The 19,027-nt window shown below is 37.7% G+C and overlaps 1 protein-coding gene across 1 annotated transcript in view; it reads right to left on the bottom strand.

The window, feature by feature from the left end:
- The window catches only part of RRP15 (ribosomal RNA processing 15 homolog), a 46,288-nt gene that overhangs the window by 10,768 nt on the left and 16,493 nt on the right, over window positions 1-19,027 (bottom strand). Inside the window, exon 4 of the mRNA XM_081224016.1 lies at window positions 18,449-18,650. Coding sequence (XP_081080142.1) covers window positions 18,449-18,650 — 202 coding nt within the window. The remainder of the gene's footprint in view (window positions 1-18,448; window positions 18,651-19,027) is intronic.

The following is a 19,027-nucleotide window of genomic DNA, read 5'->3' as shown; positions in this document are numbered from 1 at the left end:
AAGGACATGTCCAGGATGAGACCGAATGGAGACTCCAGCACGGTGACTACAGTCAGGCAGGGAGGAAAGTTTGCAGCAGTGACCTCGGGAAAGGCTGCTGAGAGCTGTCATCACCAGCCAACTGCCACAGTCCCATCATTTTAACTGGACGAAACCCCTAGAGGGTATGCTTTACCGAAACAGTGGGAGTAAACCAAGAAAGAAGAAGATACGAGATCCAGGAAATAGGGAATCCAATCCAGCAGACATTCCAAGGATCAGAAGAAATTTACGTCCCAGGATGACAACTGTGAAGCGGCCCAAGAGAGCAATCAACCCAGAAGAAGGAAAATAGAGGATTCTAGGAGAGAATGTCTCCAAGAAAGTTTTTATAATAGATACATTACCTGAGGTAATTTGATTTTAAAAAACTAAATAAATTGTGGAAGTTAAATATGAAAATCAAGGCAATTATTCATTTCAGGAAAAACAGAAAGGAAACATAAGTAAGGAATATTACAATCTTCAGCTGTAAATAATATTTGTACAGGCATAATAATATATGTTGAACACTGAATTAGCAAAAAATTATAAACTAACTATATTGAAAGGACAGCCGGGAGGAAACAGACTGTGTAAGAGGAATGAAATATTTGCCTACAATAAGAGAAAGCCAATAGGTAACACCTCAAATTGACAAATCAAAGGATCTGGCTCTGGGATAGCTGGGAATATGAGATGTGTAAGTGCCAGCAGAACTAGCCACAGGAGCCAGCTGTCCTGGTTGCCCAGGTTGCCCTGGGGTCAGAGCCATGCAGAGTAGACAGAATGGGGCAGAAAACTGCTTTATTTGATAATGAACTTTTTGGCAAAATGTGGTCTTCTAAACTACATGCCGAAGTAAAAATTAATTTAAGAAGGAAAAAACAGGACAACAAGGAGAAAACCAACTATTCTTCAATCATTTCCACAAATCCCCAAGTTTTACAGGCCTCTTCCAACATCTTCCTAAAAAAATCTCCCCCAAGAAACCTTTCTGGTTTTATTAACCATAATGATTCTGCTTTCCTTTCTAACTTATTCAATGAAAAAAAGAATTATACTATGAAGCTGTTATGTGCCAGACACTTTATATAATATTCCCTTGCTTCTAATTCTCTTAAGTTTCCTAGCCAGATTGCCATCGTCCTTCTCATCTTTAATAAGGAAACTAAGGCTCAAAGAAGTGAAGCAACTTATTTAAGTCAGAGTTAATAAATGGCTGAGTCAATACTTAAATCCAGATCCATTTGATTCCAAAGCCCAAGTTCTTTCCATAATACTACACTGCTCTACAACTTAATCAATATGAACACAATATATTACTAAGTCATCTGTTATAACCTAAAAATTACACAGTAGAATGAGGACTAAAGTACACTGAAAACAACTGAATACACTTTCAGATAATTTCTAAGAAAGTCAAAACTTAGGCAAATTATCTCACACAACAGATTTACATAATTTCAACTTACTGGATCTTTTCCATAAAGATGACTTAACCATTAAGTAGAAAACCTCCTAAATGCTTGGAGCCCACAAAGAAAAGGTGGATCAGAGATTAATATAAGAAAAGGAGAAAGCTTGAAGCAAATTCCAAATGTGTCATTTGTTGTAAAATTTGCCTAGGGTGATCCCTAGATAGATTTCATTAAATGTTAAGACATCATAAGAATTAAAGGTTTTTGTTTTATTTGTAAAATAGAAGTAGTGGCAATATGATGTATTATGTTTACAACAGGAATAAAAAATCCAGAGTTCTGGATTTGAATCATTGTTAACCACTGACTACAACACTACAAATGAGAAAGTTTAGATAGAGGTCCGAGACTTGAAAGAAATTAAATGTACTTCCCTTTCTTAACCTTGGTATAAATGTAACGTAAAAGACAGTTAATCATACTGTACATGTGAGGCACAGATATTAACCACCATCAGATGGAAGTTGTTTTGACATCTAAGTCTGGATGTCTTGACATCTAAGACGGGACTGATAAAAATTTAGCAGCTTATGAAATCTGTCAGGGTTACTGCAAGGCAGCAATGACTCAATGACCTAAAGCAACCTACAAGACAACTCTCTGTGCCTACATCAACTGAAAAATAAAACTGACTTAAATGCAAAAAACTTAATGAAAACCATATGACGCAAGGAAACAAAATAGTCCCCACCCTCACTGGCCTGGTTTTACACAAATATTTAATCAAGATCATACAGAAGCAGTCTATGTTTATTTTGAAGATGAAGACAACCCTTAAAAATGTTAATCAGCTTCCATTTCAAGGTTCAAACATACACTGGCAGCTATTGAAAAGAAAACTGAAAACAGAGGTTTGGAATTATTCATTAGTCTAATACCAAATAATTAAGAGCTTAACCTCATTTCAGTTTTGAAGGGGGAAAATTAAAGTCAAATCCTAAAAAAATAAACATTATAATCATATCTAAATTTAGCAATCAGCAATAGCTGATTTCATTGCTTTCCCTAAGAAGAACGTTCTGTTTTCATTTTAATTTATTTTCACCTAAACAAGGTTCATACCACTGGTTAAATTCATTTTAATACCTTTGTTGTTGCAAATGTTTGTAAGCTGTTTACAACTGTAGTTAGTAATCTCCCCTACATTTGTGAAAGGAAAATCAAAATGGAGTCAGTATTGCTAAGAGAGCCCTCTAAAACACAGCCAAGGGGCCATTAAAGAAGTGTGACTTACGCACATCTCAGCCTGGATGGAATCTGACCCTTTGACCTGATGAAGCCATCCAGAACATCTACCAGAAATTCGTGACAGCATTGCCTATCTACTTATTGGATCCTATCCTAAAACAACTCATGATTTCTTAAGGACAAAAATATTTTCTGACTTCAGTCAGAGGCAATCACAATTCTTGTCGGGTGACTTTTAACAACCTCATGGCTTTTCATCTTTATGATGAAACTTTCTCTTCCCTGGAACACTCTTCTGGGATCACCCGAATCTTCTGCATCTCCCAAACTGCAATTCTTAAGACCCCAAATAGACTCTTTTCTTATTTGCAGACTCCTGCTTCTTTTTTTTTTTTTCTTTTCTTTTTTTGGTTGACATATTAAATCCTATCTAAAAGTTCTGCCTGTGAAATGAAGGGTATATGAGAAATCCCTTTATATAAAAAAATGTATTCTGGTAGAAATCAAAAGAAGTAAAATATAGCCCCAAATCTTTAGAATTTAAGTAAGAGCACAAATGATTTTCTAATTGTGCAAGACACTGTAACATCCCTCTAAAGAATTGAAAATTCAATCATAAAGGATTGAAAATTTTCAATCTAGAATCTACAAGAATTCCAATGAAGAACCTACTGATTCAAGTTTATATGAAAGATCCCGTATCTAAACAAACTCAAACTTTTCTCTGATTCTCAAAGAATTCTTACTAAGCAATTCCTACTTGTCTTTATCAAGTTTTGCCTTCTCTATTCCTTCACGAGCTTGTTGAACTCTTTTACTAGGATGGTATTCCAGGCAACAAGCCCACTGGGCTTCATTTTTGTTAACTTTTTGTTTAGTTTCCAGAGTCTTGTATAGTTTACAAATTCAGATGGGTAATTTCTAAGATTCAAGCAAACTAGAAAAGCATTTAATAAGAGATCCCAGGAAAAAAGATCAAGATGCTGAAATCATGTCACCTTTAATTACAGCCCAAGCACACATTAAATGTACAGAACTCTCTAAGAAAACCTAATTCTGCCTGGCTTTCCAAGAATTCAGGCCTAATATTCCTGGAAAACAAGCTTTTTTGATGCATTGTCTTTCATCCACTATATACTGTTTTTTGTTTTTATTTCATTTGTTGCCCTTCAGTTTACTATGCACTTAACACTTACGTCCTTGTTCAAAGTGGTTCTATTTGGTTCCTTCTGTTCTAACTGGCTATCTACATACATCTAGCTCCACAAAATTAAGTCTTAGGAAACATTCCTGCATCCCTGATTTTCTTCATTGTTTATATTCTCTTAAGAATTGTTAAAAGCTGACTATACTGCCTAAAAAGACAAACAGAACATCTCAAGGAGCCTTTTGACACAAGTGCTCTATACATTTTCATACTCTATTAGGATCACGAAATATTTACAATACACTCTGCCAGTCCAGTCTCTTAAAGCACATCCTTATACTTATAACCACTACATTATATAGTACATTAATGAGAATTCAGATTTATAAACAAGTTAGCAGAGCTATGAATTTACCTAGAAAATAGACACCAATGTTTTAATATCACAACTTTGTTAAAAGCTTAAATGAAAAAAAAACATACATAAGCCCCTCCTCCATGTGAGGACACAGCAAGGAGACATGTCTATGAACCAGGAAGCGGGTCCTCACCAGACACCAAATCTGCCAGTGCCCTGATCTTGGACTCCCAGCCTCCAGAACTTTGAGAAATGAATGTCTGTTGTTTAGGCCACCTAGTCTGTGATAATCTATTACAGCAACTTGAATGGGCTGAGACAGCATGTTACCTATTTCCTCTTCTGAAATATGAGGGATGATAACAGTAAATACTCTCTCCCTCACATATCACGTACACATACAGCCATAAAGGTCATTGATATAAATAAATGGCTGCTTTTGCCAACATAAACTCCTTGTCATTCTTTTAAATGTAATATGTTATTATCCCTCCATTCTTCTCCTTAATTTTTTGAAGTATCAAACCACCAAGGTTCTTGCAGCAATGAAACGTTCAGACTTCTTGCTAGTCCAACACTGCAGTTAGTTTATGAGACAGGGTAACAACAAGGAAAAAAAAATTTTTTAAATATGGAAAAGTTCTTTGTAAAACCATGAAAACCTATACAAACAAAACTAAGTTATATCTGGTAGATAATATGCATATTATCAATCAATCTACTGAAGTCAACAAAAGATTTGAAAATAAATGGATTGTCTCACTAGAGTTCCTTGTACAAATGGGTGATTCCAAGTCTGGGACACAGGAAGTTCAAGGTTTGGTCTGGGACATCTTGTTATCCCGGAAAGCAAGAAGTACTCAAAGAAAAATGGGGTCATGTCAAAAGGGCACAAGAGGCAGTTTGCACTGGTTCCCATTACCTCATTTGTGAATTTAAGCATCAAAAAGCATAATGTTTGTAAAATATTGAACAAATAAAAATTCTTATGTCCATGATACTAAACAAAAAACAACAATGAAAGGCGGGGCGGGGAGAGAAGGCTCTCTTGCCAGCACTGGAGATGACTGCTAACCCAACTCCTCACTCCAGAAAGCAGTAATTAAAGGGAAGGGAACATTAGCCCCCATCTTTAGGAAATTAAATTCATCCCTAGAAAAATTAAATAAATAAAAAATAAATGAGAAAATCACCATTCTGTAAACTCCAATGACAAAACTGTTTTAGACAAGATCATCAATTGATGCTAAAAGGCAAAGGAAAGATGGAGAAAGGTATACTTGCTCCTTCCAAAGTTATTCTTCCCAGAAATTACTTTAACTGTAGGGGGAAAATGCACTTTTAATAAGGGACTATTTATTACCACTTTAACCAATGAAAAACTACCATCACTAATATGGATGTGATGCAATAGTAAGTACACAGCAGCTAAGTATCACACCTATGAAATAGGCCAAAAGAGTTTAACCTAAATCCTAACCTTTAGTCCTAACTTCCAGCCTACTAAAAAAGGGGCATAGAGGAACAAGTTAAAAGATACCATGACAAAACCATCAGGCAAATTCAGAATCTGGATTCATTCTTCAAGACAACTGGTTTGTCTCATTATATATTCTTCTTAAAAAAAGGTGGGGTGGGGTGGGAGAGGACAAGGGACTGGTCAAGAAGAAAAGAGACCAGGATACAACCAAATGTATGGTGTGAACCTAGACTGGATTCCAGTTCTCGAAGTTATAAAAGATCTTTTGAATTCTGTGGTATGTGAATCACACGACAATAAACCTAATTTCTAAAAAAGAATCTCTGGGATAGTATAGGGACTACCTTCAAATAATCACCCCAAACAAACAAAAACTAGATGGAGAGAGGATAGGCAGACAGCTATAAAATAAACACATGAACAAGTGCTAACAATTTTAGAAACTAGGTGACAGAAATACTGGTCTTTCACATGTTTTTCCTGTTTGAAAATTTTCTATAAAATACCTGAAAAAAAAAAGGATTCTAAAATTTCTATTAGGCAAACAATGATTAAATGATATCCAATAACTTTAAATTCCTTGATAAATGAATAGAAAGTCAATTCTAACAGTAAACTTATAAAGAATTTTCTTTCTTCTTTTTTTTTTTTTTTGGCCACACTGCGTGGCTTCTGGGATCTTAGTTCCCCGACCAGGGATTGAACCCGGGCCCACAGCAGTGAAAGCACCGAGTCCTAACCACTGGACCATCAGAGAATTTCCCAAAGAATTTTCTAAATGAGTCTAATGAGTTTCATAATTCTGAAGTGTTTTACTGTAATATTTTATCTTACTTCCTCCTTAACCAGTTTCAAGGAATGAGATTTTAAAGTGGGTCATTCCCCAAGTGCTACTACGTAACCAGTGAAGGAGAGGTGAGACCCAGAACTCAGCAAGCTGCCTTGCTTACCTCTCTGTCTCGTCTGGGCAGGCAACACTGGGGCTCGCCAGACAGCCCCCCTTCTTCCCAGCTCCTCTAGGTGAGAGAATGGAGACAGTTTTCTGTTCTGCTTCTAAAAAAGCACCTCACTATTTTAAGCACTAATGGCTGAAAGACAGTTCTGGAGCAATACAGACTAGGTTTTCATCCAGAGTCTGTCAATTATTATCAGTGTGTCCTGAGGCAGGTCATTTAATCTGACTTTGGGTTTCTCATCTTTAAATGAGAGTTCTAGTATTTCTTAAAATGATAATTATATAAAAACACCTTCCATAGTACCTGGCACAAAGCAAACAATAATAAGGCCCCTCCCAGCCCATTTACCCTGTCCCTACCACTAATGCCCTGAGTCATCATGTACACACAGAACCCCCGACTGAGGACATCTGTGACCTTCTAATGTTCTGTGCGCTATTCACAAAGTTGAGAACATTCAAATAGTAAGAAAGCACCCGCTTAGAAACCAAATCCCCCTTGCTAAGGAAAATCTTGTTAAGTTACACAGTTCAACCACAGCTTGAAGTGTGGGGTAAGAGAAAGTGGACACACTTCTAGGTCCTCAGAATCTAGTTTTATTATTTTGTAAGAAGTATGCATTACTAGGCCAGACACACCTAAAATGAGAGAGAACCTTCCAAATCTAAACACAATTTTTATTCAATTATTAGATAATTTTTGGACGATCCAGTAACTCAGCAGTAGTAACAACAGTTTCCTTACAAACTAGCTTCCAACTTCAGATTCATCTTTAACTATTATCTGTTAGGAAAAACTAAGAACTGACTATAAGAAACTCATTCTAATGACATGCTATTGCAAACATTTATATAGTGCTTACTAGATGCCAAGCTTTCTAATGCTAAGCACTTTACATATACTAAATCACTTGACTCTCACAGTATCTCTGTGAGGTCGTTATAACTCCTAGAATGACTGTCTTAAACAGAGAAGTATCCTAGGTTTGGTGTGGGTAAGCAAACCATCTGCAGTTAGTGGCAGACCAAGTATTCTGAACCCAGGCGGTCTGATTCTCTAGTCTGTGTGTAAAATAAGTCTTTTGATTTTTAAAAATGCACCATAAGTGCAAACACATGGGTGTAAGACACACCTTGTGCGGGACATTTAAATTAAAAAAAAAATCAAAGAAAGAAAGAAAAAGCCTCAACCTCACTGATGAAAATCCTATGCAGGCAGCCACTTCATCCCCTTCAAATAGAACATTTCTTCAAAGCAGGCCAGAAGACGTACGGCACCACTATTAATTTTTATTTTAACAGTAACTAAAGATTTCCACAGCAGCTCCATAATTATATTTTTCACTTATACCCATATTTCCCCCATGTCAAATGCTGTATGTTACCACACTGCCAAACATAAGTTCACTTTGATTAAAACTGCTGTTCAAATCAGAAACCACCCTATGTTAAAATTAAACAGCATATTTTAAAAGTGAGTACAAAGGGAAACTGGCTTTAGGCTGTTCCCATCGACAGCAAAGTGTACAATCATGCTCATTCTTATTTCAAACTTGGAGTCTCTCTTTTGTCTAAACTCTAATCTATTTAGGCATTTTCAGTAAACAAACATTAAGCTGAATTATTTACAAAGTGAGCATTCCACACATTCCTGTTAGAGCCGCTTTTATGTGAGAGTAAAACAGTGTTGCCCTGCAATGTAGGGGCAACTTAAGGACAGCATCTTTCTCCACTCCCTTGCCTGCCTTCCACACCCCCAACTCCTTTTAAAAACTGAGGCCTGAAAATGGCTGGGGGGACCACCTAGGGACCTGTGTGAGGAGTCCCTCCATTCCTAGGCTTTCTCCCTTGGGAGGAGAATTCAGTAGGTCTATGAATCAGCAGGAATGCACAATTTTAAAAGTACACAGCAATTCAGAGTCTAGGTCTAAGTTACCAAGATACCAAAGAAGCCAGGTATTTCAAAAGCATTCCCACCACTAAATACCTAGCTGTGAAGAAATCACATGGTTGTCATTTATGAGAAATGTATGAGAAACAGAGCCCCCTAACTTATCTCTGTGTTTGACACTTAAAGCATTCATATCACAAAATCAGAAAAAAGTAAATACCTAGTTTCTTCCAGTAACTTTTCCCCTTGATTTTGATTTAAATTTGTTGTCCTGTAATCAGTAAGGAAATTACTTTCTAACGGAAACTAGCTAGCACTTTCTCTTACTACAAAATTATTGCGGTTTCATTGTAACAAAAGCCCAAATTGATATATTGACAATTTCAAATAAATGAAAACATTGCAGAAAGTCTGTAATTCAAGAGTGTTAATAACATATAGTCAATGATCTCCTAACAGCAGCCAATATACTCTCCTTAGAGACAACAGATTTAAATTGCATCTCCTTTGCTTCTGTGCCACCTTTAAGGAAACAGGCGCTTAAGTTCGTTTAAGTTCCAAGAAATCTGACTGAATTTTAGTCAACTTTTCAAGAAAAGAGCAAAAGGAATAATCACAACTTTGAAAGGTAAGGAAAAAAATTAGCAGCTCTAATTATTAAAATCTTGATTATTCAACATATTGGGAAAACATCACTCTAGACTGGTATGTGTTCTGAATGGGGGAAGGAAGGTACTATTCCCTTAAGGATTAAAACTAATCTCTAATGAAAACTTTTCTTATACAAAATGTAAGTTTTGTGTTGCTTCCTTAAACAGAGTGTCCTAAATACAATCTTATCTTTAAAAAAAAAAAATTCACTCAGGGTCAACATCAAGGAAGCAGCCAACGTGCCCTGCCACATGTTGGTATGTGGCTGGTACATTCAGGGCTGCATTTATTTGGTCCAAGGGAGGGATTTACAGATTCTGGATTAGAGAATTCCCTCCGAATAGGTGACAATTAATTCTTTAAACCTAGAAATGTTTACATTTCTAAAGTACACTATTCACCTTCCCGGACTGGGTAAACAGACTAACTGTCCTCCACGTGTCCGGGACCCTGCAGAGACAGACAGACTCCTGAGCTCCTGCACTAAGCGGTCTTCACTCACACTGCTCTTCGGGCCGCCTGTTCCTTTGTGTCAGGCTTCCCGCACTAACCCAGGGCCTCTGCCCCATGCTTGACGTTTCTGACCTGATTCACTGTCATACGTCTCATTTCTCATTACAACCTGGAGTAGACATTGCCTCCAAAAGTCTTTACCTCTCAGACATGTTCCACCTTTTACAGTCTTGATTTGGTGAAAGCCGTCACCATTTCTGAATCTCCCAAGCCATCAACCTCACGGCCACCCACAGTCCCTCCCTCTCCTTCATCCCTCTGAATCAGGTGAGTCCCAGACCCAGTCAACCTCAAAACTGCCTCTCAAATCTGGCTCCTCTTTTCTTCTTACCCCCATGCAACCTTAGCTCACCCCCTTTTAGTTTTCCCCTCCTGATGTGATTACCACAGTAGCCTCCCACTGGTTGGTCTTCTGACACCGGCTTTACATCCTCCAGCCTTCTTTTTCTTAAAAATAATCAAACCTGATCACATCACTTACCTGATGAAAAATTACAACTGGCTCCCAAATGCCTAAAGGATAAAGTCCAAATTCCTTAACTGAAGGTAGGAGACTAAAAAATCTGATCCCAACTTACTCAGAATCCCCTTTTCTAGCTCCCCACCCGTCAGCAAACACCCTATATTCCAACCCCTATGGAAGAAGAAAAAAGAAAGAAAATTATAAAGAATGTGAAAAACTGGAAAACTGTTAGGCTTTTTTCCCTTACAGTAGTACAAAGATTGGCAGTTCTTTTCCTCCTAACCAACTGCTTAAGTGTGCCTTGAAAAGAAGTAAAAATGAGATGCACTGTCTCTTTTTCCTTGAATTATTACTAGTGAAAATGTCTACTGATTATGGCTTCATTCTCTGATGTTTATTTCATTTAAGTGTTTTCAAAGACTGTCTCAGTATAGGCTGGTTTCAGCAACACTGAACACTTGTTCCAATTTGTGACTTTCTTTACGAAATTCTTTAGCTTGAAGGTAAACACTTCAACAGAAGTATCATCACTGCTGCCTCCTTCCCTGTTATCATCTGAATTCACCATTATGCAATGAAAAATGCTTCTTCAGTTACTCAAAGCGCCTTTACCTACAGGCTAGGTTGGTTCAATGGATGAGCTAGTGCCACCACTACGTTTGCTTCATGACGTTTTAAAATCAAAGCTAAGGTTCTTATATTCTTCCAAAGCACATTCCTCTTGAGAGTCACATTTTCTATGAACATTCTCACATCATAATTTTTCCAACTTTAAAACTTTCTAGTTTCATGAGCTAACATCTGTACCACCTGGAACACATACTAAAACAATTTTTCAAATGGTTTCTCTTCTCGTTTCTATGTGAAATATTTGATGGACTGATTCATTCAAAGAATCAACCTCCACTGAATTTGACATTCAATACTTTACCCCAAATTTTTATTTTTTGGCTAAGGATCACTCTTTTCTTAGGCTTTCTCACTTCTACTAACAATGTTGCATTTCATAGCCCTATCTCACAAAATATAAATAAAATAAAAAATAAAAATAAACTAAGTCCCCTGTATTGATTTAACAAGATTTATTGTGACATGATATGATAGGGAATAGAGAAAACAATGGGCATAAAAGTGGATACTGGGTACTGAACTCACCAGTAAGTGACATACTTCTGCATATAAGCTTTACAATATGAGGAACTTTTTAAAAAAGGAAAAAGCAAAAAAAAAACAGTGTTAAATTTGTGAATGCCAAGGTGTAATGTGTTTACATTTATTAACGTGATGTATATCCTCTGTACAAATGACCTGGCTTAACATGATGAAAGAGATACATAATTATTTATTAAGAAAAAAAATTAAACCATACATATGTAACTGAAGAAACAACTCATTTTTTTAGAGATGAAAAATACCTAGAATAATAACTGCCCTAGGCACTAGAGTGAGGCTTTTTTGATTTACAAATATTAGCTGTTATTTCTTATGAAACAAGCCCATCAGGTACCTTTTTGTCTTACTTCACAGCACCCAAGCTCAGCTCCAAGGAGTAAAGTACAGTAATTTGGTGACTCAAATGTAATTTAATATATCAGTGTGACATCTTTTAAAATACTTGTAAGTCATTTCAAAATCTCTTTCCCTAAAAATGATCTTTAAAAAGCAATTACACCTTTTTTGCCCTAAGGAGGGCTTTGTAACATATGAGTTCCCAAGTACTTTGCTCTAGAAATAATGACCACCTACAACAAAATTAGGAAAGAAAAAGATTTAAAAACTTCTAAGGGCAACAGCATTATCCAAGTCAGCAGGATCAGAGGAGGAAAAATGTCTAGATAAGGAGCCAATGATATGAAAGGCAGTCTTGGAACATATCAAAAAGTACTCCAATCTAGGCATCAGAAGCCTTGAAGAAGATCATGGTTTTAAATGAAATAAGCAGACTTTAAACAAACAGCTGAAGTTGTAGCTCACAAAAACAGTAAATATAAAAACCTAAAATGAAGTAAGTCAAATGTAGATGTATAGTGCACAAATACACATCACCCTTAAAACAGACTTATAAATCATAGATATGTGACTTGTAAAGAAATGAATTAGTAATTCTCGTTATCTATCAGATTACATAACACAAATTAACAGACTAGTCAAATTTTTTAAAAAGCATATACTCTCTTTTCTTCTTTATTTTCTAAGAAACAATGCTAAACACACATGTGCCAGAGCATAAATCTAAATATCTAAAGACTCTCAAAGGAAGAGAGATAATCACAACGATTCTTTCCAAAGATGGAAACCCATAGAAATAGAGGTGAATATATCTGCTTCACATGGACGTTTCCCTCTTTATATGGCTAAAATTTTAGGAAGTATGCCTATAATGTATTTTTCAAACAATTCACTTCAAAACATTAAAAATGTCAAAATTTAAAGGTTTATTGTTTGTGAAATACTTTATAATCAACTTAAGACTACCAGTAATTCCATTAAAGCAATAGGAAGCTACGATACATGAACCTTTTTGCTTTTAAAATAAAAAGGAGGTCTTCCAATTAAACCCCAGACATGCATTTATCTCCAATTCTTACAGGAAAGCCTACAAAAATTAAAATAAAGGTATAAAAGTTATAAACATACAAGGAAACAATACAGAAGGGAAAACAATAGGAGACACAATATGGCAGAAAATTTTGGGGGGATGAAAACTACATAGAGTAGTAGCAACGAATTAACAGAGAAAAATAAGCTGATGTTTAAGTGACAAACAGTGGATCCATGCTCAGGAACTGGGGGCAGTGGGCGGAGGTAGGGGTAATGGGTGTGATAAAAACAGAAGAATGGCTGATAGTCCGCGTTAAGAAGCAGTTATTAGACCTCTTGGTCCCCTTGCCAGCTTATGGAGGCAGGTGACCGACACTAACATGGACAGTAGTTTACTCCCTGAAAATATTAAACCAGAGAGGTCCCGGACTCTGGAACACTGGCTAACACAAAGAGCTTGTCCTGGATAAGTCTACATACTGAATGCTGGAGCCCCAAAGACTATTCCTACATTCTGCTCCAAGAATACTGGCAGCAAGTTCTTACCCCATACATAGGCAGAGGATTATTAACAGTCTTCTCTAGAAAAGACATAAGTTCCAGAAGAAAGTCCTATAGAAACTGACATTTGGACATTTCCCAACAAAAGCACCAACTCTCTTGATTCTTCTATAGCTGAGCTCACCAACCAGTAAACCCTGGGCTCACGCTGGGATGCTCTCAATCCATTCTCTAGTACTTTACTCGTAAATATGAGTGGACAGTGAGGATCGCCATGTACTAAGGAAGGCCTCCAACTGGAAAGACTGGGGCCAAAGCAAACAGCAAAAATGAGCTCAGAAGAGACTAAAACAACGCAGAGTAGAAGAAAAATTTAAGATGCCTATAATTAATTCCCCAAAGAGAACAGATAGCGCATTCGTGAAACAATAATAGGATCCCAAGAATAAAACAAAAGAACAAAAAGTGTTCTTCAAAATTAAAAAATATGAAGTCATATATTTTTAAAACTCAATTTAAGGGCTAGAAATCAAAGAACTTTCCCCAGAAAGGTGCCAGAGAGAGAGAAAATTAGAGGGAAAAAAGTTACGAAAATAAGAGGATCAATCCAGAAGATCTAACAACCAATTAGCAGAAATTCCAGAAAGAGAACATAGAAAAAAAAAAAGGCACAAAAATAATCAAAGATATTAAATCCAAGAAACCAAACAACGTGTCTAGAAGGGAGGAACATGAACTTCTCACTGGGTTGAGAGAGCCGCCACGGGCTCAGAGCAGGGAGTGAGCACGCCGCCCCGCGCATTGCACTGCAGAGTTTCAGAACAGCAGAGATAGAGAGACGAGCCCAAAGGTTCCAAGGGGTAAAGAACCAGAAATCAAAACAGCACCGGGCCTCTCACTGGCAAAAAAAAAAAAAAAAAAAGAAACAATAACTTCAAATTTCTGAGGGAAGATTATTTCTAACACACACATCTATACTATATTAGTTTCCCATGTCTGCCATAATATCACTAGCACCAAGTGGGTGGCTTAAAACAACAGCCATGTAGCGTGCCACAGTTCAGAGTGTGGCCAGGCCCCCCTTCCTGAGGGCTATGGGAGAGAAGCGCTTCTGTGCTTCCTCCAGCTCCCAGGGGCTGTCGGCACTCTGACTTGTGGCTATCACTCCAGCCTCTGCCTCCGCTGTGACGCTGCCCCTTCTGCTTCTGCCTGTCAGATCTCCCATGTGTCTCTTACAAGGACACTTGTCACTGGACTTAGGGCCCATGCAGATAATTCAGTATGATCTCTTCATCATCTCAACACCCTTAACTTAATTACATCTGCAAAGACCCTTTTTCCGAATAAGGTACATCACAGCTTCCAGGTATCAGGAAGTGGACTTATTTTGGGGGCCACCATTCAACCCACTACATATATCTAGCCAATACATCAAGTAAAACTGAGGATACCCAAATCCGTTCCCAGAAAGCTACTGGTAAATGTAACCTCATCAAAATGAGGGAGAAAGCCAAGAGTAAATAAGACATTTAGTCCAAGAAACAGAGACTACTGCACAGGGAAGAGGCAAAGGGAATTCCCAGGACAGTGATAAAGCCAAGTCGAAAATAGACAGTGCCTAGCACGTAAAAAACAATCAGTCTGGATTGTAGCAGGGTGACCATGAAGAAGATAGTAGTGAGAAGGGTTTAAGAGTTCTTTTGAAGAGTGTAGCAAGCCTTTGGTGCATAAAATGAAGCATATGTTAATTCCAGGAAAACAAAAACTGTAAGGAAATAAAGAAAATAATATTATCATACATTACTTGGCTTAGCAGTGAACAATGTTTACATTGAATACTGATTTAGCCAAAAACATGAATATACTATACTGGAAGGACCAAGTATGAGATGTATGGGGTCAAAGGAATGTTAAGAATGCCAATTCTTTACCTTCCACAAAAGATAATATCTAATATTGATAACAAAACAGTATAAATATTATTTAATATATGGAGGTAAACACTAGAAGAAAGATCTATTACCTTGGGGCGAAGGGACAAGACAAGGGGTAGAGGGGGATGGGGAAGGGTACTGGCTATTTTATTTAGTCATAGTTCCCTTTTGGAGCGGTGTTCCTATTGTGTTGAAAATAAAATTAAAAAAAAAAAATTTAATGCAGCAAAAAAGAAAAGGTTCTGAGAAAACCAGGTTCAGGGCCATAACATAGCTTCACAAGTCTTCCTAAGGATTCAAAAACAGACAAACAAATCAACCAACCAACCACACACAACACCAAGAGCACTCCTGAGGTATACTGACAGTAATGGACCCGACCTCTATATTAGATTATTACCACTCTACCCAGCTTTGCTTAATATAACACGACTGGCTCTTGTCTGTTTTGAACTTTAATGTCACAACCACCGGATAAAGGGGCTGAAGATATGAAGGTCTTTCCAGATTGGTATCCTGACAGACAGCTGCCAGTGAATCCAGTTTATATGTGGATGGACTCTAAAGATTTCACAATATTAGAAATAAGAGATTAAAAGCCTGTGTTCTGAATACCATTATGCTCAGAAAAGAGACACCAATGAGCAACTTCCATAAAATCTCTTCTGTCAGACTGTATGAGGAGAGAAGGAGCATTTATTAGGCAAATGTGTAGCAGCAGTGGTGCTAGGATAAGGTGAAATAAGAGAAAAAGGGGAAATCTTATTCTCTACTTAATTAACGTCCTCCTTTATCCAGTCCATTAATATATGACTCATTTCTGAATAATGTTTTGGCACACCAAACCTATTCCCACCTTGGCCTTCCCTCTTTCTCTTCAATTGCCTTAAAAGTCCACCTATTTCGGGGCTTCCCTGGTGGCGCAGTGGTTGGGAGTCCACCTGCCGATGCAGGGGACACGAGTTCGTGCCCCGGTCCGGGAGGATCCCACGTGCCGCGGAGCGACTGGGCCCGTGCGCCACGGCCGCTCAGCCTGCGTGCCGAGTCTGTGCTCCTCAACGGGAGAGGCCACAACAGTGAGAGGCCCACGTACCGCAAAAAAAAAAAAAAAAAAAGTCCACCTATTTCAAGTAACCTACATAGACTTAACTGATCTATGTCCTAAATGAATAATATAGGTTACTTTGAAATTCTCCCCACAGATGGGAATAGCCACTTAATTTATAGTCTATTGTACCTAGTGTAATTGGTGATAACAGTCTAGACATACTAATTGAGAATTTGTATGTTGTCATGTTAATCTCGTTTACTTATCTACTTGAGATCATGTGTCTGTCTGAATTGTAAGCTTTTAAAAGATACAAGGATAGGGCTTCCCTGGTGGCGCAGTGGTTGAGTCTGCCTGCTGATGCAAGGGACAGGGGCTCGTGCCCCGGTCGGGGAAGATCCCACATGCCGCGGAGCGGCTGGGCCCTGTGAGCCATGGCCACTGAGCCTGCGCGTCCAGAGCCTGTGCTCCGCAACGGGAGAGGCCACAACAGTGAGAGGCCCGCGTACCACAAAAAAAAGAAAAAAAAAAGATACAAGGATAGTACCTGGTACAAATAGGTACTTTACGTTCTTCCATAAGTATAAAATCAAAATGAAAACAAACATTTTTAAAAGAAAAAAATGTGCCAGGGTAGCACTGGTGCGGGATAGGTAGTTCTAGAAACAAATTACTTTTATTTATTTATTTATTTATTTTTTTTGCGGTATGCGGGCCTCTCACTGTTGTGGCCTCTCCCGTTGCAGAGCACAGGCTCCGGATGCGCAGGCCCAGCGGCCATGGCTCACGGGCCCAGCCGCTCCGCGGCATATGGGATCCTCCCAGACCGGGGCACGAACCCGTATCCCCTGCATCGGCAGGCGGACTCTCAACCACTGCGCCACCAGGGAGGCCCACAAATTACTTTTAAAGCAAAGCCACTTTGGTTTAAATCTCAAGGAATTTTTGACCTTGTCTCAGATTAATACCATGCCTGTGATCACTGAAGTAGAAAAAAAGAAGGTCAAGGTCAAAAGAGCAAATGGTAACAAAGAAAATGCAATAATTCCACTGAAAAGAACCCTTCATGTATTTTCATAACTCATGAAAAAAGTAATCCCAAAGCAAAAACAAATGCTTCTATTAAAACTTACTTTGAAACCAACGAGGAAAAGGGAAAAAAAAAGTCTTTCCTTTTCCATTGCCCCATTAGCTCTTTCTCATCCAATGCTGCTCGATCTTTCTCCAGTTCTTACAGTAAAATATCATTACATCACAAGTGAGAACAGAACACAGCCTGTTAGACTTTTTAACTAAAAAGTACAAATCCCCAAACACAGTATTCATGTGTTCATAATTACTTCTGACAAATACTTTAAAAAGGCAGCACCAGTGCGCACCACATTTACATAAATATACAAAAGTTGAGTCCTTTGATACTCAAGAGATCAGCAAAGTATAAACAGCTTAGAAAATCTTTGTCAAAATTAGGTAAAATGGCCATTTCATCAAGAAACTTGAAAAATATTTCAACACTAGGCCAGCATGAAATTCCTAAATGCTCTTCTTGCCAGAGTTCCTATTGTCTTCCCAAAACACAAACAAAAAACTTACGAAAGAAACTCTAGTTTCCTGATTGAAGTACTCTTTGTTGGCGACAGAAACCAAGCCATCAAATGCAACTATGTACTTTGCTTTAATTTTAAAAAAACCACAGCCCTTCTGAGAGTAAAGCACATTTCAGAACCTTTCACCTGGTACAGTAAAAAAGCTAGTGGGGTTCATAGGTCAAAGGGCTGGAGAAGCAGAGATTCATGCCAAAGATCATGAAAAGTATTTATGTTCTTCATCTCCCAAACAGCCAAGTATCATCAAAGCTGCCTCGCACAAGGATGAATTCTCACCATAGTTCCCAAAGCTCCAATTCTTCATTTTAGAAGTTGCACACCATCACAATTACCGCTGTGGGTAACAGTCTCAATTGAAGCTGTATCCCTCATTTAGTCTTCTACAAAATGCACAGAACGCAGGATTTCAGATAGGAGAGAGACTGCTCTGTCTCTAAAAAATTCGCCTGACTCTACTGGTTCCTGAGTTGTAACAACATCTATAACTGGCAACTTCCATACTGAATAAGTCACCATGAAATTTAAGAATACAAACTTTTAAATTAGGCTGTGGGCATGTAGACATTTTAATAAAATCTGAAAAAAAAAACCTATAATTCTATAGTATGCTTTTTCACCTCAAAACTCTAAGAGCTGACATCTGATGCACTGAATACGATCTAACGGTCTTACCTGTTTGGCTTTCGAGTTCTTCCCAGTCAAACTTTTCTCATTTGTGCTTCCATCCATCCCTCTGAGAACACTGATGAAATCTTTCTTGGAAACAGTTGATATCAGCTTAGCACGCTTTCTAATAGAGCCTCCAGCTTCTTTAACCTTTTCATCAACGTTCTTTTGATGCTTTTGAACAGCATTAAATAATTGCACCACACCCCTATAGAACAGAAATGACCAGAGCAATGTAGTTAAATAACAATTACACTAGAACCCAAACTCTGAGGACAGAAACAATGTATTTTCACTCCTCAGAAAAGAGGCATTAATTTAATAGGCACTCAAGTGAAAAGCGTTGAATAAATCTGAAAAGTGAACATACATTTCAATGAATGAATATAAATTTCCGAATAGAGAATAAATATATGTGGATTGATTTGTGATTTTTTTCAGCTTTAATCTTTCTAAATCAACTTTTGTACAACTAGAACTAAGAAGCAGAACTAAGATGTTTTAACACAAACATCTACTTCTCAAAATATAAAGGCTTTACAGTGTAAATGGAATGAGCACAGCCTTTACAGTTAGCTGTCTAAT

The sequence above is a fragment of the Mesoplodon bidens genome (genome assembly GCF_964165515.1).
Source record: "Mesoplodon bidens genome assembly, chromosome: 2".
In the NCBI taxonomy this organism is placed as follows: Eukaryota; Metazoa; Chordata; class Mammalia; order Artiodactyla; family Ziphiidae; genus Mesoplodon; species Mesoplodon bidens.
Note: the sequence above shows the minus strand (reverse complement) of the source record. Positions and strands in the feature narration are given on the sequence as shown.